Source organism: Tursiops truncatus, chromosome 17 (genome assembly GCF_011762595.2).
Source record: "Tursiops truncatus isolate mTurTru1 chromosome 17, mTurTru1.mat.Y, whole genome shotgun sequence".
Classification (NCBI taxonomy): domain Eukaryota; kingdom Metazoa; phylum Chordata; class Mammalia; order Artiodactyla; family Delphinidae; genus Tursiops; species Tursiops truncatus.
Window position 1 is genome coordinate 59253515 of NC_047050.1, and position 23839 is coordinate 59277353.

The 23839-nt window shown below is 41.7% G+C and overlaps 1 protein-coding gene and 1 long non-coding RNA gene across 2 annotated transcripts in view; one reads left to right on the forward strand and one right to left on the reverse strand.

Moving 5' to 3' along the window:
* Positions 1–1507: 1507 nt before the first annotated feature.
* Positions 1508–9868, forward strand: CCN3 (cellular communication network factor 3). The gene is made up of 5 exons (XM_019932087.3): positions 1508–1697; positions 1827–2052; positions 3142–3396; positions 4712–4926; positions 8360–9868. Exons 1-5 carry the CDS (start codon positions 1611–1613, stop codon positions 8654–8656), a joined length of 1080 nt encoding a protein of 359 aa, XP_019787646.1. The 5' UTR covers positions 1508–1610; the 3' UTR covers positions 8657–9868.
* The window catches only part of LOC109549465 (uncharacterized), a 41283-nt gene continuing 22363 nt past the window's right edge, over positions 4920–23839 (reverse strand). The window contains exon 4 of the long non-coding RNA XR_012327326.1: positions 4920–5281. This is a non-coding gene — a long non-coding RNA (uncharacterized lncRNA). The remainder of the gene's footprint in view (positions 5282–23839) is intronic.

The window sequence follows — 23839 nt, forward strand, 5'->3', positions numbered from 1 at the left end:
GTGGAAGTATCACTAGACCAGATGACCCATGGAGCCCATCAATTTGAAGAGTGTATTGAGTGTCCTCGACATGGCACAAATTAATCGTTCAATCTGTCACCAAGATTTACTGCTCCGTCTGCTTTTCCTCAAAGAAAGCAGAATTCATGTAGGCTCGGAATTATGTAACAGCAGTTTTCAGCTGCTCAGAGAACTATACTGAAGGGCTTGGGATGACTGCATGCGGGGAAGCAGGCGTGGCAGGGGCAGACCTGGGCCCTTACATAAGCTGCCTTTGATTTCTTCACACCGGAGCTGGATGACCTAGAGGAAATTTGTTTCCTTTTAAAGCCTAGAGTTCCATCCCAAGCCTGTATAATTTTTCTGAAAAGTGTCTTTCCAACACGACTACCCCCAAAGGAGCTGGACATAGTTATCCCTGAGGCAGAAGCGAAGTTGAAGTACAGGGGAGACATTTTGTTTTAAACCATCAAGCAGTGTCAACTCTGGAGCAGTCAGACTGCTCTCCTCCTCAGGAGAGATGACAAGCGTTTCACGGCAGTCATTTTTGAAAGTAGGTGCCAGGTGGGAGAGGGGTTTGATTTGCTGGAGCGTCAGCTCAGTAAAGCAAGTACCTCCCGCAGTCCTCCCTTAATTCGCTGAGGTTTTGACAGGGGCTGAGCTGAAGGGGCCTTATAAATTCTCACAGGCTCTTGTATTCTGACATGTGCTGTTTCACAGGAGGCGTGACACCACTGGTGTTTCAAGGTTTTTCTCTACCAGGAAGAAAGTTTTTATGTACCTCGGGCTCTTGTATTTTTATTTCATTATGTTTTACTTGTATTTCTACCAAACCTGCAGAATCGGCGGGGCTTGGAATGGTTAAAGTCAAAAGGCCTTTTTGCCTTTCGGTAAACAGCATCGTCCCCCATCCTCACTTTAAGATTTCTTCTACTTTCTGCTCCCCCCGCCCCGTCCCCAGCCACTACTTTCTCCCTTTTCCTCCCTCTCTCCCCTCCCCCTCTCTCAACACTCTCAAAGCGTGCCCTAAACGGTGACAAACTTGCATGTGCTTCCTTTATGACTAAACCCCTGGGCCTCTAGCCAACCCCTCACAGATGGTCCCAAACATCGGACACCCCTTTAGGGGCACCCCACGTTTGCAACCCAGCTGGGAACGGCCAGGGTGGAGGAGAAGCGTGACGGGGAGTGGCGGTGTCTTAGTCCTGGGGGAAAGCGAAGCAGCTTCCAGGAGGAAACAGGCGTTTCCTTCCCACGCGCTCGGCGAAGCCCTGGGTCCTGGCCCTGGGCCTCCACCCAGCCCCTCCCGGCGCCCTGGGAAAAGCCAGTCGCTACACACAGGCACATGCAGGCCCCGGGGCCGCGCCCTAAGGAGAGCAGCACCCACGGCCAATTGCTATGGCAACTCCGGGGCTCGTTCCATTCCCCACCCCGCCGATCCCCCCGCCTCCTGCCTGAGCTGCAGCCAACCGGCTTGTGCGCGTCCCAGGAGCGCGCTATAAAACCTGCGCGGTGGCGCCGGGCAGGGGCGAGCCCGACCAGGAGCAGCGCGCGCAGAGCCAATCTCCGACCTGGAAAGCCCTGTGAAAGCGGCAGGAAAACGCCTGAACATGCAGAGTGCGCAGAGCCTGCGACTCGGTCCACCCAATCAGTGCCGCTGCCTGGCTTTCCTCCTGCTCCTCCAACTCCTGGGACAGGTGAGTGGCGCACTCATCAGGGGCCTCTGGTTACTTTGCCTTTCTTGGGCGGCCCCTGCTCGGTCCCGGGGTTGCTCTGCCTTCCAGGGTCCCTGCTAAGAAGTTTCTCCTGATCTCGCCCGCCCCCAGGTCCTTGCGACTCCGCGCTGCCCCTCCTCGTGCCCGGCTCCGTGCCCCAAGAAGCCGCCGACCTGCGCCCCCGGGGTGAGAGCCGTGCTGGACGACTGCTCCTGCTGCCTGGTGTGCGCCCGCCAGCGCGGCGAGAGCTGCTCCGTGATGCTGCCCTGCGAGGAGAGCCGCGGTCTCTTCTGCGACCGCAGAGCGGACCCCAGCGCCCAGACTGGCATCTGCATGGGTAACCCTGCCCCCTCCTCCGCTTGACCTCCTGTCCCTCAGCTAGCGGAGCTGCCCGCTCTTTCCTCTCTCCTTCCCCCCAACTCCCGAGAGGGTGATGAGCAAATACTAACAGTGATGCCGTGGGTGATGTTTATGGAGCGCTGTGTGCCGGGGATGGTCTGGGGGCGCGTGGGGCTTTGCGGAGCGCCAGAAGCCAGAAGGGAAACCTGCCCGCGGAGGTGAGAAGCATTTGCCTCCCTAGAGAAGAATCTAGATAGACAGGGAGCAGAGCAGAGTTAAGGGCCAGTGAAGTCATTTCCTTTGGAAGTTTCCAGGGTACGCTCGGGGGGTGATGGAATCTTGGGCTTACTTACAGGCTCACACTTCCCCCAACTGTAGCCAGGCTGGTTTGTTTTCACACCTGTAATTGTCCTGTTTGAGCCAAAGCAGCCACTGCTCTCCTGGGATGACTATGCAACCCCTGTCTGGGCCGTGAGTAAAATAAAAATGCAGGCAACCAGCCAATCCAGGATGGTGAAACTTAATCAACTGGGGATCAGTTTCCCACACGGTGCACCATTTAGTTGGAGACCTGTCCCTGCCTCCCTGGATAAGAGGGCTTGGAATAGGCTTTTAGTTTCTTCTCTAAACGAGTAATGATTTATCGTGCTGGAATGCCAAGGAATCCTGATACCCTTCCCAGTTTGACCAGTTAACCTGTTTGGAGGCTTAGGAAGAGCACTTTTTTCTTTTTAATTCTGAGCTTCTGGAGTAGGAGAATCTAAGGAGGTTCTTGCGAAACGACACTATCATTGGGAACAACAGCTGAGGGCCCTGGGGAATGTCACTTCACGGCTCTGCCCATCTTTCCTCGTGCGTAAAATGAGTGGCGGGACTGGGTGGTCTTGAGTGTTTCTTCTTGCACTGGGAGGCCTCCATGAGGACATCTCTCTGCTGGTGGTGGATCAGCAACCAGATGGCCTCAACTAGGAAAAGAATGATTTGGGGCTTGGAATATGTGCTGTGGCTCTTATATAGCCTCTTCGATGCACCGTGTTCTTGATTTTCTCTCCCCTTCCCTCTCTGCTCTGCTTCCCCAACATTCTAGCGATAGAAGGAGACAATTGTGTGTTCGACGGAGTCATCTACCAAAGTGGAGAGACCTTCCAGCCTAGCTGCAAATACCAGTGCGCCTGCCAAGATGGGCAGGTTGGTTGTGTGCCCCGCTGTGAAGAGGACCTGCTACTGCCCCAGCCTGACTGCCCAGCTCCGAGAAAAGTTAAAGTGCCTGGGGAGTGCTGTGAAAAGTGGATCTGTGACTCCAATGAGACGGGGACATTAGGGGACCTCCAAACCCTTCCAGGTGAGAAATTCAACATACCTGAAAATGATCACAGCACAGGACTAAGTGCATGCAGGAAGCATGTATGCTCTTTGGGATCTGCAGTGAGAAACTGGCTTCAGCTTCTGGTCATTCAGTTGTGGAGTCCAGCTTGCCCACTGAGATCAGACACATCACGTGTTGGAATCCCAGACAAGTTACTGAAGTACACACAGCCTCTTCTGAAGAAGAATCACATCCAGTGGTTCTGTTGAGCCATAGGGATGCGTTTTCTTATTACACGACTGCCATTTATATTTTAGTCTGTCCCACTTGACCCTTGTTAACATTGCAAAGATGTGCTTTGGCAACTTTATGCAAAACATGTAATCGATAGAGCTTCTGTACTTGTGGCAAGTGTCAACTCCATGGGAACACCATTTAAGCCATTTGCAAAGGGCCTGGTGATGACTCTTTCTTTTCTGGACTCTGTCAACTACCTGTGCACTCTTAAGACCAGCTTCCCTAAAGAATGCCATCCCTGGACAGGTGTCACAGAGAAATGCCACCTTTCCAGGTGCTGCAGGAAGGATCAAGTGATACTTTAGGATCTTTGTTTTGCTTTTCCTTTTGTTTTGGCTTACAAAGGAAGTGATATTTTTTGAAAAGCAAACATTCAAGATCCAGTAGAGAATATTTTAGAAGCCATTAATCAGCCGGATTATTTATACTGGCAGTACACAGAACTTCACAGTTTTTCTGAAGTCAGAAATTCTCAGCCATGCTTACAGATAGGAAAACTGCCATGTAAGAGAGGAGATGTGCCCTAGGCCATGCATATTAAATGTTGAGACAGAACTGTCTGTCATCAAAGTCCCAGTGACTATATCCTACAACCCAAATAACCAATTCTACCTCCCTAAGGCAGAGCATTACCTCCATCACTATTCTGAGTTGGTTGGTTCTACTTACTCATCCAATTACAATTTTTTCATTATCCTTTCTCTGGACAAAATCACACATTGAAAACATTACGGTTTATGGAATGGTTTTTGATGCTATACTGTGCTATATTCTTAGAACTACTAAGCTTCTCAAAGACAGGTCCTCCTAAACTTCTTATGAACAAATCGGACAGTCATTCCACAAAGATTTCTTGAAGGCCGACCATGTGCCAGGCATTGTGCTACCTGTTAGGGGTTTATAAATACAGAGATCCAGGTCTGCCCCCTGAGAACACCTGAGTTGCACAGGTACCGAACTGGATGAGACACTCTTCCTAATGATGGTTGAAAGGACCACTTTGCCATCCCCACATTTTACGCAATAACACTGTCCCTATTTCAACATCCTGTAGCCTACAGGACCGAAGCCACTCTAGGAGTTGCAGTCTCCGACTCAGGTATCAACTGCATTGAGCAGACCACAGAGTGGAGTGCGTGTTCCAAGAGTTGTGGCATGGGTTTTTCCACCCGGGTCACCAACAGGAATCCACATTGCGAGATGGTGAAGCAGACCCGGCTCTGCGTGGTGCGACCCTGTGACCAAGAGCACAAGCAGCCGGCAGATAAGGTATGAGCCTGGGAGGAGCCCCCACCACGGAGGGGCCTTGCCTCGTTGGGGCCTGTGTTTTATTTTTTGTTGTTGTTTTTGTTTTTCTTATAAGGCAAGGAATAGTGACTTTATTCAGAAAGCCAGCAGACCGAGAAGATAGCGGACTAGTGTCCCCAAAAACCATCTTAATGGGGTCTGGATGTCAGTTTATTTTATAGAACAGAGAGGGGGAGGAGGTGAGGAAATAAAGTAAAAAGACCATTGATTTTGCAAAATATCTCCTGGCTTGGCCAGCATCAGGGAGGGGATGTGTTACTTTCTTCTTTTCTGCAGGCATTCACAGGTGGGCAGGGTCAGATTGTCTCCCTGTGAGCTGAACAAAGGCACTTTAGTTTAACATTCAGGCAGCAGCAGGGCAGGGTTCCCTGAGGCAGTCCATTATGTATGATTATAAAAACAAAAGCAACAAAAAGCAAAGCTTAAAGTAAAAGAAACAGATCCAACATGGAGTCAGATTTTGCTCTTCCCTGTAACAATTCCCCACTGTCTTGTCCATTCCACACTCCTGTGGAAAAGGGGGCAATGACCATTCTAACTGCTTCTTCCTGTGTCTTGTCAGATGGATCTTTCTGAGAATGTCCACCATTGGTGCCAGTTGTTCCAAATGTTGAGATTTGTCTTCTTTTGTTCCTCTTCAGAAAGTGTTTACTTTACACCTGTAGACTTAAAAAATATTCACAACCTAAAGGTTGAGAGTTATGTTTTATTCGGGAGGGGGGCCTGGGCTTTAGAAAGTCACTGTGAAGCTGACTTCAAGGTCAGCTCTAATGAAGGAGTTTACCTTCTTTTATTTTCTCTTTAATGTATTGAAATATCCCCAGCAACTCACAGCAGATGAAGAGGGAGGGGCCAGACCTCTACAGTAATGTCCCCGGTTGAGAAAAGTCTGGCAAATCTCATTTCATCCTGGAAAAAACTGGCTACTCAGTGGTCAAACATGATTTCTTTTAGAGAGGTCATTTCTGAAGCTCACAGGGAGACACAGTCTGAAGGAAGTAACAGAGTAGGGACCACATCTGCCTTCCTCATCCCTCAGTCCCCCACATCCTACCTGGGATGTACTGTGTGCTTGATAAACAACTGTTGATGAATAAATGAATGGATGTCTGGGAATTATTTTCTGTATTTCAAAAAGCCTAGTATGACTAGTACACTTGCCAGCATAAGGCTATCTGTGCCAAATAAAATAGCACATTTCTTTCCTTTTTTGCTGGAATGATATCAACTCAGTGTGTTAATGCTGAGTACAAGGCATGCAGATCAGAAGCTCTGATTGGTTCCTGATGACATCACAAGCCTTGTTAGCAGAGCCCTAGGTCAGATAAATGCAGTACCCAAATCGAACTAGTATATGGACCCTTGTACAAACCTAAGGCCAAAATAAAACAGTTCCTAACAATGAAAGATTTACATATCTCTCCACTGAGGCAATATCATCTCACGCTTAAGGGTGCAACTCTGGAGCCAGACAGCCTGGCTTTAAATCTTGGCTTCCCACATGAACTAGCTATGGGATCTTGGGTGATTTTCTTAACCTTTAAGCCTCAGTTCTTTCCCCCATATAACAGAGACATTAACAATACCTACCTCAGAGTTGTCATGAGGATTAAATAGAATGAATTTGTGAAGTGCTGGGCATAGATTACTCTGTTAACATAAATATCATTACCTAATATTAAGCATCATTTCTATTTATTGATAAAATAAGAGTCTGTAGTGGTTGCATTGTTATATGGCTACTTAGCTGTGTGACTTTTTGAGGTCCATTCTAACTTTATGCTTCTTCCACCAATTTAGAAAGAGCCCCTAGAAACACCTTCTTCTCTGTGTCTGTCCTTCCCTCTCTCTCTCTCTTTCTCACACACACACACACACACACACACACACACACACACACACACAGATATTGCAGACCTTGTACCCTTTTGTGGATATTGGCAAAAATATACACTAAACATTAAATATTAAAAAGGAAAAAACAAGAAGCCTTTAAATATTGTCAAGTACACAGTAACTTGCTTATTAAATAAGCCATTTCCATGTCATGACTTTAAAATTTTGCTTTTTCTATTGTTTCTTTTTCTAAAATTCATATTTTTCTTGTACCTGGCACCAAGTTTGATATTGGGAGATATTATATTTAAGACATTTATTTATAGTATATATATATATGTATTTCATTAAGGGGCCAGAAATTTGTTTGGAATCTAGGGAAATGCCAGCCAAATAATCATTACTTCCTTATCACCAAAAGGTTCTTAAATGTGAGATGGTGCTTCTTAAAGCGTGATTCCCCAGACCAGCAGCATCACCTAAGAACTTGTTAGAAATGGACTCTGGGTGTAAGGCCCAACAATGTGTGTTTTAACAAACCCTCTAGATGATTCTGATGTACTCTTATTAAAGTTTGAGAGCTACCAATTTTAGAGAATTCCAAGTCTCATCACTCCACAAGCTGTGGATTACAACTAGGAAGGTGAAAAGCAGTGGAAAATTGTGACAAATTAGGTGAAGAAATCTAGGTGGGAAATTAACATATCATCAATGTCTTACTGAATTATCAATATTGGGGTTCCTCTTCAACTCTTACCAATGGAATGTTGAATAAATTCTCCACTTACCGTGCCTTCATGGAAACTAACCTTAAATCCCACTGTCTTAGACTTTCCTGAGTCACAGTGTAATAGAAGGAACGGGCTTTGTGTCAGACAAATTCAGGTTCTAGATGTTTTCTGACCACTTTGGCCCCCGAGACTACGTTTACTCATCTATAAAACTTGGACAGTTGCTCTTTATGTGAATAACTGCTCCTTGTATGAGTGAATGTTCCTAATAAGGTTAAGTAAGTTAATGTCTGAAAAATATTTGAAACATTAGTAGGCTTGCAGTGATGCCATATTTATTCCATTTCTCTTTATAACACCTAAGAATGTATTGGGCTAATAACAATGCCAAAGCCTATTTACGGTGGTTTGAAAAAATAGATTTCTTTATCATACATATGCTTTCATCTTCATGCTTATGCCACATGGTCAAAAGATGGTTATATACAATTAGGCGTGATTTCCACATTCTAGATAGGAAGGCAAATGAATGCAGGAAGCGATTAAGAACTGTACCCATCTGAAGGGCAAAGGATTTCCCAGGATCCCTTGGTTTATGTATCACTGGCCAGAACTTGGCCACAAGGCCATTGCAAGCTCCCAGATATTCTGGGGAAGAATATACTTGTAGTGGACCACATTACTCAAACAAAATTAACATTCTGTTAGCAAAGAAGAAAGAGCAACAGATTTTGGGTAGGCAGCTAGCAAGTTATTCCATATGCCTAGACTGATCCCTTGGAGGAATGATGGCCGTTTCATGCATCACTCCTTTTCTTCTTTCTTAGAAAGGGAAAAAGTGTCTCCGCACTACCAAGTCACTCAAAGCCATCCACCTGCAGTTTGAGAACTGCACGAGCCTATACACCTACAAGCCCAGGTTCTGCGGTGTCTGCAGTGATGGCCGATGCTGTACCCCACACAACACCAAAACCATCCAGGTGGAGTTCCAGTGCTCCCCAGGCCACACCCTCAAGAAACCAGTGATGGTCATCGGGACCTGCACCTGTCACAACAACTGTCCTCATAACAATGCGTCTTTCCTCCAAGACTTAAAGCCAAACACCAGCAGAGGAGAAATGTAATGTGTCCCCTGAGAAGCCCACCTACAGAGGCAACCTGTAGCCACCCACTATCAAATGACTATAAGAAAAATTACAAAGAATTATTATCCACATCTGCGTCCCATGTATTTTCTGTGGTCATATGAGGTCAGTTATGTCTGTTTTTTTTTCATGAAAGATATGATTAACTGTAAACTTGGAATCAAGGTAAGCTCAGGATAGTGCTTAGGGATGACATTCTTTTGTGCTGTTTACTACACATGAAAATTTCTGTAAACTTCAGAAATCAGATACATGTCTTACTGTGTAGACTGTATCCCATTACACTCATTTTGTTATACGCTAGTGAAATTTCAAGAAAAGGTCACAGTAATGAATGACAACGGTGAAATCTAAGGTCATACTGAGGGTGTCATCATACAAATATTTCACCATAGATTGAGATTTGACCTAAGGGTTCTCTGTGGAGCGCTCATTTTGAGTAGCTCAACTCTGAACTTCAAATTCCGAGATCCGAGGAAACATATAGCTCTTCAACTCGAAATCTAGAGATTATTAGTTTTTTGTGTACATAGAAAACAAGCTGTATCTACAGTAATGGAATGCTTATTAATTAAGTGCACTGGTGTCATCAATTGGCTCCATTTCAGACAAGTTGACTCCTTTCCAAAAGAAAGAAGCTAAACAGAAAACTCTCCCTTATACGTAGATGACCAGCCTCTACCAGCCCTCAGACATTTGTATGTGTCTGGGGGCTGCTGGGGATCACTAGTTTTTTAATTCAGAAGAAGCAGAACATATCAGCAGGGCTCCTCTCGCCTTACTGATGAATAAACTGAGGCCCAAAGCACCTGATTACAACCTTCGATGACTTTCAAGTGTGCTGGTAGTGGAATTTTGAAAAAGAAGAACAAAATCGACAAGACTGCAGTGACAAGATACCACAAACTCTATGGGAGTTTAGAATTATTGTACAGATCCCCAAACTTATCCTTGGGCCTTAGTTATGCAAACTCATGAACAAGATATATGTGTCTACATACATGTATCTAACTTGTCAGGCTATAAGATAGGTTGCAAACTTAAAATGTATACATTCTTCTAATGTCACCTTATGTGTTCAGCTTTTCTCCTTTGAAGTATTTATATAAATATAAATTATACATTTTTAAAATATTCCTTTTACTTTCTCTGTTTGTCAGACATTACTAAATAAACATGATCTTATCAGTGTGTGACTCTGCTGTTATTTTTGTGCTTCTGAGTTGTTTATTGAAAATATAAATTAAAATTTACAAATTAAATATTGAAAGCAAAGTGGTCATCTTTAGTTGAGCTTACGACTTCTTATCAGAAGGAAAACAAAAGACAGCTCTTAATTTGGTGATCTCTATTGCCAAGGCCTCAGATATTCTCCACACTTTCTACTCAATCCAATATCTGGATCCCTGATGTTTTTTTCTGGACAACCTGCAAGACACCTCCACATGTTAAAAATTTCGTCTTTATTCCTGTCCTGCCCCTAGGTTCTTCAGACCTTTTTTTTTTTTTTTAGATTCTATATATATGTGTTAGCATATGGTATTTGTTTTACTCTTTCTGACTTATTTCACACTGTATGACAGACTCTAAGTCCATCTACCTCACTACAAATAAGTCAATTTTGTTTCTTTTTATGGCTGAGTAATATTCCATTGTATATATGTGCCACGTCTTCTTTATCCATTCATCTGATGGACATTTAGGTTGTTTCCAACTCCGGGCTATTGTAAACAGAGCTGCAATGAACATTGTGGTACATGACTCTTTTTGAATTATGGTTTTCTCAGGGTATATGCCCAGTAGTGGGATTGCTGGGTCCTATGGTAGTTTTTTTTAGTTTTTTAAGGAACCTCCATACTGTTCTCCATAGTGGCTGTATCAATTTACATTCCCACCAACAGTGCAAGAGGGTTCCCTTTTCTCCACACCCTCTCCAGCATTTATTGTTTGTATATTTTTTGATGATGGCCATTCTGACTGGTGTGAGGTGATACCTCATTGTAGTTTTGATTTGCATTTCTCTAATGATTAGTGATGTTGAGCATCCTTTCATGTGTTTGTTGGCAATCTGTATATCTTCTTTGGAGAAATGTCTATTTAGGTCTTCTGCCCATTTTTGGATTGGGTTGTTTGTTTTTCTGATATTGAGCTTCGTGAGCTGCTTGTAAATTTTGGAGATTAATCCTTTGTCAGTTGCTTCGTTTGCAAATATTTTCTCCCATTCTGAGAGTTGTCTTTTCATCTTGTTTATGGTTTCCTTTGCTGTGCAAAAGCTTTTAAGTTTCATTAGGTGCCATTTGTTTATTTTTGTTTTTATTTCCATTTCTCTAGGAGGTGGGTCAAAAAGGATCTTGCGTGATTTATGTCATAGAGTGTTCTACCTATGTTTTCCTCTAAGAGTTTTATAGTGTCTGGCCTTACATTTAGGTCTTTAATCCATTTTGAGTTTATTTTTGTGTATGGTGTTAGGGAGTGTTCTAATTTCATTCTTTTACATGTAGCTGTCCAGTTTTCCCAGCACCACTTATTGAAGAGGCTGTCTTTTCTGCATTGTATATTCTTGCCTCCTTTATCAAAGATAAGGTGACCATATATGCGTGGGTTTATCTCTGGGCTTTCTATCCTGTTCCATTGATCTATATTTCTGTTTTTGTGCCAGTACCATACTGTCTTGATTACTCTAGCTTTGTAGTATAGTCTGAAGTTTGATAGGGAGTGCATTGAACCTGTAGATTGCTTTGGGTAGTATAGTCATTTTCACAATGTTGATTCTTCCAATCCAAGAGCATGGTATATCTCTCCATCTGTTTGTATCATACTTAATTTCTATTATCAGTGTCTTATAGTTTTCTGCATACAGGTCTTTTGTCTCCTTAGGTAGGTTTATTCCTAGGTATTTTATTCTTTTTGTTGCAATGGTAAATGGGAGTGTTTCCTTAATTTCTCTTTCAGATTTTTCATCATTAGTGATTTTACAATTATTCTTTAAAAATCCCATTACTCTGAGCATCTTGAGGCCAGTACCTTAGTCTTCTTTGTATCTGCCCCAGTACCTGGAACACAACAGGACCTCACTCTAAATCTACTGAATGAATGGATGGACAGATGGATAAGTGAATGAATCAATGAGTTATGCATTGACAAAAGATAAAATGTTCTTCAAAATAGATGTTAGGCTTTTAAACTATCTTTTTCAGTATCACTATCACTATGATTTTCTTTACCTCTCACTTAGAGATCTCCGCACTCTGTAACATCCGCAAAAACACACACATGCATTCCTGAAATTATAATTTCAGCCAGTTGAAAAAATGTGATCTGATCTACAAATATTTGTTAAATCCAGAACGTTCTAGTAATACAGCAAGGAAAGTTATACTTACCGAGCAGAGTTTAGGGCTGCAGACAGTGCAGGCTTGGGAGTTATCCAAACCTGGGTTGCATATGGGACCTATTCTTTCCCAGCTGTGGGATATTGAAAAATTTGGATACACCCTCTGAGCCTCAGTTTCCACACCTGTAAGGTGAAACCATAATATTGAGATAATAGTCAATCACCCTAGTTTGTCCTGGACTGAGATGGTCCCTGAGACTCAGGACTTTCAGTCGTAAAATCAGGACAGTCCCAGGCAAACTGGGATGAACTGGTCAACCTAAGTATCAACTACATATTGTTGTAACATTATACACGTTCATAAGCACTTGACCATGCCACGCACCTAGTAGGCCAGCAAATGACAGCTGTTAATATGATAAGTATCCAGTAAAGACAATCACTGCCCCTTAGTCTTTGCATGTCATGTTCAGAGGCAGACATTACTGACCTCATTTTTACAGGAAAAGACATAGTGACTAAAAGAAGTTAATGACCTATTAAGGACACAGTAAATGAAGGAGCTGGGATTCAAACTCAGAGTCTGCCTGAGCTCAGAGCCAAAGTTCTTTCTTTTCTACGGCGCCGCAGCCACTGAGGCCAAGTATATTTTCAGCAACCAAAACAATTCCAACAGTTTTCATTTTTGTGCTGTTTTCCCAAACTATAAATGTTCTCTTTTAGAAACTGCATTGCAAAGCAGTGAGATTGTTGAGATCATTCTGTGAATGTGAAATTTTGAAAGCACTTAATTGCTGTTTAGTGATAAGGCACGCTTCACTGAAAATTATTGGAGGATTTTTCTTTTCTTTTACCACACAAGGATTCAGTTCAACAATGCAGCAAGGACATCTTTAAGCAAGGAAATAACTTTGTCACATGCCTATCTGTGCTTGATGAGATTATCAGTAAAGCTTTTGCTGGAGATTTCTGGGCAGTATTAGACTTCTCTCCCAGGGTCTTCCTTGTAAGTACACGTTGTCATGCTTCTGAATGGGTTTCACTCCAAAATGCTCAACATCACAAGTCAAATCATCAAAACAGTATGTCCTTTTGGCCCTGTGCTATCGAGCTTAGTTTGAAGATTCATTTTTGTTGGAAGTATATTCATCTTAACCACACCGCATGTTTCTTGCAGGCAGTGCTATGCTGTCTCGACCACGGAGGGTTCACCAAATTCAATTACCACTTCAGTAACACTGCTGGCACATGCTGAACTCTGAATAATGAAGAATTCTCTGCAGCCAACCTGCTGAGGACTGTGAATTACTGCTACATTGAGCCAGCTGTTCCAGGGATAATCAGAAGGTTCAAAGGGTAAGGATGGCAATGCTGTACAATTCTTACTAAAGGATATGTGTCTTTCTCTTTAGGACAAGAAAATGAAGGTCTGAATTTCAACCCAGGAAGCTCTACAAAAGAATATGCAGTGCCATGCAAATGGCAGAGTTTCACAGAATGAACAGCCCACCAGTACTGTTGGGCTGGAAGGTGCTTGGAAATAAATGTTTTATAATCCAAGAAGAGGATGTTGCTTGGACTTATATTTTATTAGCAAAATAAGAGAAGCAAGATCTGTTTGTAGCATTGATTCAGAAGTCTGGAAGAGGTTATAAAGTTCTTTGCTTGGGTTAAATAACGATCAGTATGCTCCACGCTGACCCAAATTTGTCCTGCTAAAGCAAGGCCACCCACAAGATCCTTGGAAGACCTTGCCAGAGAAGATCCCAGTACATGCAAGTTCTAGTTCCTCTGCAAGTTCAGCAGTGAGAATCTTCCCCAATACTACAGAGCATCTCAGTGCCCAGGGAAAAGGATAAAAACGACAAGGGTCCTGTTGAGTGTGCCCTGTCTTCTCTCCAAACTCCATATCCTCATTCAGAAATATACTTCAGGGCTTCCCTGGTGGCGCAGTGGTTGAGAGTCCGCCTGCCGATGCGGCGGGACACGGGTTCGTGCCCCGGTCTGGGTAGATCCCACATGCCGCGGAGTGGCTGGGCCCGTGAGCCATGGCTTGCTGAGCCTGCGCCTCCGGAGCCTGTGCTCCGCAACGGGAGAGGCCACAACAGCGAGAGGCCCGTGTACCGCAAAAAATATACTTCAAGGTCACCTTCTCTAAGAAGTCTTGTCAATTGCACCCTTAAGCCCCTAACAGAACTGGCCACTCCCTCCTTTGTGCCTAAATGTTCCTTGTAGCAATTCTATCATAAATGCTAAAATACCCTACATCTGTTATTTGTTTTCATGTTTTTCTCCCATTAGACTCTAAGCTCCATGAGGGCAGGGACGTTGTTTGGTTTTCTTGCCACTGCTTCACACCGTGCTTCTCAACTTTTCCATCACCTTACTCTAAACAGCAGAGCATAATAAACAACTACAACAGAAATCTAGCATTCCAAGCCAAAGTTTCTATGGCATGCCACATTTTTCTCTTAAAAATTCAGGTAAACCTTGACTTCTTTTTAATCCATCCATGTTTGTTTAAATATAGAAATAACATTTAAAATTTCTAATTGGCTAGCTTATTCAACTTTTCCCACCTAAATCTTCAAGCAAAACTGATGCTGCAGAAAGGTGTTTACACTGAAGCCTCTCATATTTCCTTGCATACTTCACATAGTCAGATTAGCAGTAATAAGTACAATTCCAAATTCTATCTCATTTTAGGAGCCATCAATCGTAAGAGGTACTATTAATTTATACATCAAAAAGAAATAAAAAATTCTTCCAGTTGACCTGGACACACCATCAATTATAAGTACAAAAGTCTCACTTTCAGAAGTACAAAAATGTTATTAAATGTTCCTTTTAGAATAACATTTAGGAAGAAGATAAAGAAGGAGAAGATGGTGGAGAAGAGAAAGAACTAACATTTATCCAGCTTATTAGGTACCAGGCAACATGCAAAGTGTTTTACAGAGTTTGCCTCATTCACTTCAGTCCATATAAAAAAACCTATGTGGTTGGTACTATTATATCTCAAAATTACAGATGAGGAAAACAAAGCTGTAGGAAGACAAACAGCTTGCACAGGATCATAAATCTATTATGTAGTAAAGCCTGGATCCAAATCCTCACATTCTGCATCTAGAATTTGTGCATTTAATCCCTCTGCCTTACTGTCTGTGTCCTGGGTTATGTGTACTTATGTTGGAGAAGCAAGTAGTTGATCCTCAAGAAAGTCAAATGGTAGAATAAGCTGCTACTAAACCCTGAAGGATTTGTGCTCCGGACACTGGTGATCACCTAAGGAATTTCCCTAACAGGTGGCATTGCGAGTACATGCAGTTCTTTGCCAAGCAAAATCATTGGCTTTGGGTAACAACTCTGAGACCAAGAGCTGTTAGGAACATGGTCTTGAGCTTCTCACCAGTCACTGAGATTAAGGCAAGTGTTGCTTCTTTTGGGCATTCATTAATTAAGGAATTCAACAAATATGTACTGATCACCTACCATATTCCAAGTCATGTGCAGTCACTGGGAACAAAACAATGAAAAAGACAAGTATAGTCCTTACCCTCATGAAGCTTATAGTCTGGTGGGTTGTTTGAGTTTTTCCTTAGACCTCGATTCCTCAGACTAAACTATTTACCCTTTTTAGCCTTTCCTCTTCTGCTCACTATTTTAACTATTCTCATGGGACAGGGCTCCCTAGCTCAGCCCCACTTTTGGGGACCCCCTATATCCCAAAGAAGGTCCAGAGAAAATAAGCTCCCTATACCTGAGTCAGAAACAGTTCAGACCTCTGTTCTTATGTAAGCCGGTTCCTCATCTGAAACCACCTTAAATGTCAATATCTCATCTGAAGATGGGCTACTTACAGAGGTCCCTTTGCAGTGACCATGAAAAAGAGGAGTCTTTTGTGCCTACTAAACAAATACCTGGAAGATTTCAGAAGTACATAGAGAGGTAGGGGTTTCAGGGGTCTCCCTGTGAGTCCTCATTCACTAAGAGAATGATTTAGCCCCCAAGCCTATGTTCATTGGTTTATTCAGAGGGATCATGGGGTGCTCTTTTTCTCTTGGGCAGAATGGCTCAAGTTCTATTGTGTCCATACCCTTCTTGTTGCTATATTATGTACCTGGAATGTCCTCCTCCCATTAGCTTCACCTTTTGAAATCTTGTCTATCATTCAAGATACCACTACAAGATGCTATCTACTAAGATTTATCCAATCCCCACCATGCCTCTTCAACCAAGACAAAAATATAGTAGCAGAGCATATTCGAAAACACTGAACTTGGAGTCAGAAAACCAAGCATGTACTCATTGCTTGGCTTCTGGACTTCTATGCCCACAAAATGAGGATGTTGAATTCAGCAGCTCCTGTGGTCCCATCCATCTTGATAATTATGGAGTACTTACTATGTGCCATGCACTCATAAATTTCATCTTTATAACCTTATTTTTCCTCACAACAACCCTAAAAGATGAGCAATGTTACCCTATTTTACAGATGAGACTGGTAAGGATTCAAACTCAGGGGCACCTGGCTGTAGAGACCAGACGCCTTGTAGCATCACTTACCATCATTTCCCAAGAGCTTCAGTGCCCTTCCTCCTCCTTTTCTCTTTTATTATAATGAGGATTCTAAAGGTTGAACTCATTGCAATAGAAGCAATTATGTTTTTCTGGATTGGAAAATAACCACCATAGCCTTTAGATTTATTCTGGTCTCTCTAGGCAATGTGGTGATGAAATAAGCAATGAAGATATTAATTAAAACTGTATCTATACATCCCTCAATGTGGTAGAGAGATTAAAAAAAAATCAAACAGGAAACCAGCTATTAAAACTATATCCTACCAATCAAAGAATTTGACTTTTTTATGGGACCACTTGATTTGTCGGGTCGGAATAAGATACCAAGGTGTATCTATAAATGCAAAGCTTTGTAGACAGATTCATTGAATTGGTCAGAACATTTTTTGAAATGGGTCTACACTTTAAGACATTTGAACATAAATTCAAATTTTTCCTCATCCAGATGTTTGACATTTGACAAAGCCCATTGGGCATTCTAGTTCCAACCCTCTGGATGACTGACGGAGCAACGAGCAGGAAAAGCCAATGTTTGTCACCGTGTAGACACTTTCCTATAAAGCTTCAGTGTGCTGCAAACTGAGGAGGACATATTATAGCTAAGTTTTTAAAACTTTGACCATATGCAAAAATGATGAAGCAATATGAGTCATTTAGCTAAAAGAATAAATGACCACTGGCAGATAAGACTGTTATCTTGGATTTGGATATGTTTCTGTGTTTTGCAGAAGATGATGTCAGATATTTTTTATTGAAGTATAGTTGATTTACACTGCTATGTTAGTTTCTGGTGTACAGCAGAGTGAGTCAGACATATAGATACAGATATAGATTCTTTTTCATTATAGGTTATTACAAGATATTGAATATAGTTCTCTGTGCTACACAGTAGGACATTGTTGTTTTTCTATTTTATGTATAGTAGTGTGTATCTGTTAACCTCAACTCCTAATTTATCCTTCCCCCACACCTTCCCCTTTGGTAACCATAAGTTTATTTTCTATGTCTGTGAGTCTGTTTTGTTAATAAGTTCACTTTTATCATAAGATTCCACATATAAGTGATATGTGATATTTGTCTTTGTTTGAATTACTTCACTTAGTATGATAATCTCTAAGTCCATCCATGTTGTTGCAAATGGCATTACTTCATTCTTTTTTATGGCTAATTCCATTACAGATGTGTACCACATCTTCTTTATCCATTCATCTGTCTATGGACACTTAGCTTGCTTCCGTGTCTTGGCTATTGTAAATTGTGCTGCTATGAACATTGGGGTGCATGTATCTTTTCAAATTAGAGTTTTCATCCTTTTTGGGTATATGCCGAAGAGCAGGATTTCTGGATCACATGGTAACTCTATTTTTAGTTTTTTAAGGAACCTTCTTACCGTTCTCCATAGTGGCTGAATCCATGTATATCCCCACCAACAGTGTAGGAGTGTTCCCTTTGCTCCACACCCTCTCCATCATTTATTGTTTGTAGACTTCTTGATGATGGCCATTCTGACTGGTGTGAGGTGATACCTCAATGTAGTTTTGATTTGCATTTCTCTAATAATTAGTGATATTGAGCATCTTTTCATGTGCCTGTTGGCTATCTGTATGTCTTCTTTGAAGAAATGTCTATTTAGATCTTCTGCCCATTTTTTGTTTGGATTGTTTGTTTTTCTTCATATTGAGCTGTATGAGCTGTTTGTACATTTTGGAAATTAAGCCCTTGTCAGTCACATCATTTGCAATTATTTTCTCCTATTCCGTAGGTTGTCTTTTCGTTTTTCAAAAGTTTTTGAATGTAACCCCTGTTGTATGTATTCTTTGTGGTGATAAGAAGGTGAAGCATTCCATGATCAATGCCTCTCTCAATCCTGATTCAACTTAACAAGACAATATTTACTAAGTAAGTGGAGTACATAAGGGCATTCTCATGAAGATGATATGCAAAACACCCCACAATTTTGATGTCTGGAATCTCCAAATTTAGTTCCATGAAGACATGGTACATCATTATGTGAGAAATAATTCATCTAACATTTTCTGAGCACTTATGAAACTCACACTGCAAGATCCTTCTTTTCGACCACAGGAGATATTTATTGCTAGCTTATGGAGGGTACATAATCCAATTTTATTTTCTCTCCAGCCTGGTAGGAACTGTTCTGCTGCTATTTCCAGACTCTGGGTCTCTGACGGGCTGCCATCATCCCAATAATTGTAATAGCTTTATTTGGTCATCTACAGTGGGGTAAGGGATAAGATAGGAGAAATCTGTTCTCCCAATTATATCACCACAAGAGTCCACAAGGTGAGTGGGAGACTAATACCTTCTCTTTCCTGAGAGCCACCTTACCTCTCTTCCTCATGCCAAATATCTACTGGACTATTATGGGAGCATATAAAGGGATAGGTAGGGTAGATCTTAAAACAACAGTACAGGGTAATAGGAGGAAAGATGAACTTTGTCCAACTTATGCATTCCTTTGTGCCTCACTAGCAAAGGAAATTCCTGAAAGAAGTGTGCTCCAAATGAATTCTCTATATTTCCTTAGCATTCTCTTTTTTATTTTTTCACAGCTCTCTCCCAAATCCTCTACTCCAACGTCCAATCTGATCTCTCAGCTAATTCTACTCCTTCCCAGTAAAGTTCCTCCATCTCTATCTAACTTCGACAAACTCACGTGCCTGAGATATTAGCCTGAGGCTAATGAAGGCTCTTCTCTACTTTTTCCTTTTTGACTTATGATGACAGGGCGGGATCAGAGTCCTGTGAATGAGGCAAAAAACGAATGTTCTGAGTTTCATTTTCCATCATCAAGGGGTTCCACTGATGTCCTCATGAATTTACCTGAACAAGGAGAGTACCTTGTGGGCAAGGACTGATTTTGCCTCAAAAACAAAACAAATCAAAACAAAAACAAAAAAAACCAGGTGTATTGTGATATCATGAAAAACGGTACGTCTCCTTTCAGCATGGCTTTAACCTCACCCTTTGTGGAAACAATGACCCTAGAATTGTTAAGGGAGGAGACTTTGACTCTTTCTTAGATCCAATTTATACTCCAGAATCTTAATGGAGTAGCTCCAGTTCTAATTAGATTGATTTCCATTCTAAATAACCTTACACGCATTATCTCATTCAATACTCATAACTACCCACTGAGGTACTCGGTTGTTGCTCATTTTACTTGTGAAGTTCCCTTAGAGTGCTAGCACTCTCACATTTGCATTAATGAGTCTGGCATTTGGGAGAAAAATATGCAGTCTATAAACTCAAATGAAATAACGTGTAATAAGTTCATTTGAACCATCAGTCATGTTTCCCACAAATGATGTAAGCCTTTAATTGCCTAACTTTTCCAAGGGAATAGTAAAGCATCCCACAGGTTTTGTGGCTTTCAGTCTTTTCTAGATCATTCTTAAGCAGTATCCATTAGAGAACTTGGAGAAGACAATCTTCACTAAGTGTACATCACCCCATCATCATAGACTGGGAGTTTCCTATTTCTCCGTATTGCAAGGCATAGCAAAATATGCTATAAGACACACTTTTATAGACTTTATAAATCATAACTCATGATGCAGATGACAGACCTACCCAAGAAAGACTGAAAAAAAATGAGGGCGAGATTTCTATTCTTCATAAATCATGCTTCATTCCAATGTATTCTATATCAGAGAAGGATAGCATTCTATTTGGATGAGCTCATCTAAACATGTCAAACTCTCTTCACAAAGATTAATTAAAATATGTCAGCTATGTTGGTGGCAAAGCCATCTTGTTTAAAATCTTCACGAAGTAATATACAAAGCAGGATTACAACTGTTCAATCTTTAGCATGACATGCATAAAATCAATATTTTAAGCTCTTTTGGGAGTTACAGCCCAAAATGTTGCTTATGAATCGTCATAATGACCTCACCCAGCCCCTCCTGTCCAGTGGGAAATGGGATTACCCAGCATTCAAGGAGTGACTGAAAGACTAGGCAGTTCCTAGGAGTTGTGCATAGGCTGATGGTTTTCTAGAAGACAAATGTCAGATGTACAAGTTTCCTAGATGCCATGCCATAATCAGTCCCAGCCGCTCCAAACTCAGAGAACCAAACTCAGTCACTGGAAAGGCTTTGAGGACAGCAGAGCAGGGGTATAATCAAAGCCCATCCCGAATGACTTCTCACTGTCCAAGAGTTCACAATAGCAGGACTTCTATATATTCCAGAAAGAAAGGGACCTCAAAATTTCTTCTGGGAGAGCTTTGTTTTTTGAGACCTTATCTTGTATCTCACTGAATGAAAGAAGTTCTTTTCTTGTTGCTTGATCTCTCTGGGCTTATCATCAATGTGTTAATTTCTATATTTTTTAACTTTGTGAAAAACTGAGGTTCTCCTTTGCGGTTTGGATGATCTAAAATTTCTACCATTTCTTGCACTGTGTTTTGAAACTTCAGCTCTCCTTGAGGATGCTTTAAGGATAATCTAAGGAAGATGTGGTTGGATTTACCAGCACAATGTTTTTTAGCTGGGATGATTTTGCTCCCCAACAGATGTTTGGTAACATCTGAGGACATTTTTGATCCTGACAGCTGGGGAGCCGCTACTGGCATCTAATGGATAGAGACCAGGGTTACTTCTAAACATCCTACAATGCACAACACAGCCCTCGCAACAAGGAATTATCCAGACCAAGTTGCCAATGACACCACTGTGAAGAAGCCTTGCACTAGCATAATGGCAAAAGCTTAAGTTTAATCAGTGGAAACAGCTCAAGTTTAACCACAGATTAAATACTCTCTCCTACCAGGTTTCAGGAGGCAAAGAAAATGGCAGGGCAATGATTCCAAAGTTGACTAATAAGAAATCTCTGAAAAAAGATGTTGCACAAACCACTTTGGTGACAAGATAGGCAAGCCAGAAAAAATACGTGTGGCCTTATGGCTGGCCATTAGAACACAATTTGGAACAGTAAACTCCAGGGATAACTGGAAAAAAGAATTGATAACCAAAGAGATTTCCCTCTTGTGACATATTTTAGCTGACTTAAGGACCCTCAAAGTGTTAATTTCCAGAGAAACTGAAAGAGGAATTAAGATAAACATCATCTGTGAGTTGTTCTTAAGCCACGGTTGAAGAGAGTTCATGAAATATATTTTTCATTCATGTTCTGTCTCTCCCCTATGTGAGAAACATGGCAGGCACAATTGGCGCCTATATTATCCTTTGACCAATACTTTATCCCAGTTGCCTTACCAACTGTCAATATTTGTCTGGTATGTCACAGCCCCAAGTTGGCTGATGTCTGAGTCAACATTTACTTTTAAAGTTTAGGGAAGAGCGACACCCAGTGGTCTAAATGAACTGAGCTGCAGAAAACCACCTCCTGCTTCATTTTACTTTCACTTGAGAATGTTTATTAACCTTTCAATCTGATCCTCTGTTAATGATCAGCAATACCCACAGTTAAAATTATGAAAACAGAGAAGAACAAGGGTTGGAACGTCTACTTTTTCTGTAAAGGAGCAAACAGCAAACATTTTAAGATTTGTGGGCCATATGGTCTCTGCTGCAACTTCTCAACTCTGCCATTATAGCACGAAAGCAGCATTAGACAATAGATAAACAAATGAGCATATCTGTATTGCAATAAAATTTTATCTACAAAAGGAAGCAGCAGACCAGATGTGTCCCACAGGCAATAGCTTGCCAACCTCTGCAAAAGAAAATAGAATCTATACGCTCTTTCAAGCTACACATGCAAATGCCCCTTCATGCTCCCGAATTTCCAGAGACCTGGAAGAATCGACATTCAGTCAATAAAATTTATATAACAACTATGTATTGTGTGTGTACTATGTTCCAGGCGCTGTTCTAAATACCAGCGTAACAACAAGGTACAAGACAGTTAAAAATCCCTGCCATATAGAGCTTATATTTACAGTCAGTAATATAGCATATAAATAAAGTGTCCTATGAGCCAAACAATAATAAGCGCTATGTGAAAATTTCAAAGTGGGAACCAGGACAGGAAATACTGAGTCAAGGAAATGTTACAGGTTGAACTGTGTTCCCCAGAAAGATATGTTGAAGTCCTAACCTGGTCCTTGTGAATGTGATCTTATTTGGAAATAGGGTCTTTGTAGATATAACCAAGTTAAGATGAAGTCATTAGGGTGAGTCCTAATCCAACGTGACTGATGTCCTTGTAAGAGGGGGAAATGCCACGTGAAGACAGAGGCACACCGGGAGGCCCCCAAATGCAACAGAGGAAGAGGTTGGAATGAGGCAGCTGCAAACTAAAGAATGCTAAGGATTGCTGGCCACAACCAGAGCTAAGAAGAAGCAAGAAAGGATTCTACCCAGACTTTCAGAGGGAGCATGACCCTGAAGACAACTTGATGTCAGACATCTAGGCTCCAGAACTGTGATAGAGTAAACTTCTATTGTTTTCAGCCACACAGCTTGTAGTCCGTTGTTCCAGCAACCCTAAGAAACTAATACAAGAAGGAAGGGAATTGCCTTTGGAGAAAGGATGGTAAGGAAAACTTCAAAGAGAAGGTGAAGGAGGGGGGACAGTGAAAGTAATCCAAGTAGTGGAAACAGCAAGTGTTAAAACCCTGGGGCACATAAAGCAACTATACTCCAGTAAAAATTGATTAAAAAAAAAAAAAGAAAGACCCTGGGGCAGGAGAGATCACAAGGGTGCCCGTGCACCTGGGGCACAGTGAACAATGGGAAGAAAAGGAGGTGAGAACATCAGAAAGGTAAATGGAGCAGGTTGATGGCAGGCCTGTGGTCACTGCATGGAATTTGGATTTTATATTGAGTGGGATATGATATTAAAGGACTTTGAACAGAAGAGTGACATATAATGTGACTTATTTGTGAAAAGGATTGCTTTGACTATATTGAGAATATAGCCTATAGAAGCAAAGATGGAAGTAGGAAGGTCTATGATGAGGCTACTGCAATCATCCAGGTGAGAGATACCTGTGGAAATGGTGGGGATGGTGAGAAGTATAAAACTTGTTGTTAGAACAAACAGGATCTGATGACATACTGGAGGTAAGAGCAACTGAAGGTCAAAGATAACATCAAGGTGTTTGCTTCCTACAAACTGTAGTTGGTACTTATGATGGAGAGGACTGGAATAAGAGCAAAATTTTGATGTGGGAGATGTCAAGTGTTCACTTTTGAATATGTTATGATTGGGATGCTATTAGACAGATAGTTGGATATATGAGTCTGTACTTCAAG

Bases quoted from the DNA above. Each gene is read 5' to 3' on its own strand.
- CCN3 (XM_019932087.3), top strand. From the start codon at position 1,611: ATGCAGAGTGCGCAGAGCCTGCGACTCGGTCCACCCAATCAGTGCCGC. The intron at 2,053-3,141 runs GTAACCCTGCCC...CCAACATTCTAG, and splicing joins CCAGACTGGCATCTGCATGG to CGATAGAAGGAGACAATTGT. The intron at 3,397-4,711 runs GTGAGAAATTCA...AACATCCTGTAG, and splicing joins GGACCTCCAAACCCTTCCAG to CCTACAGGACCGAAGCCACT.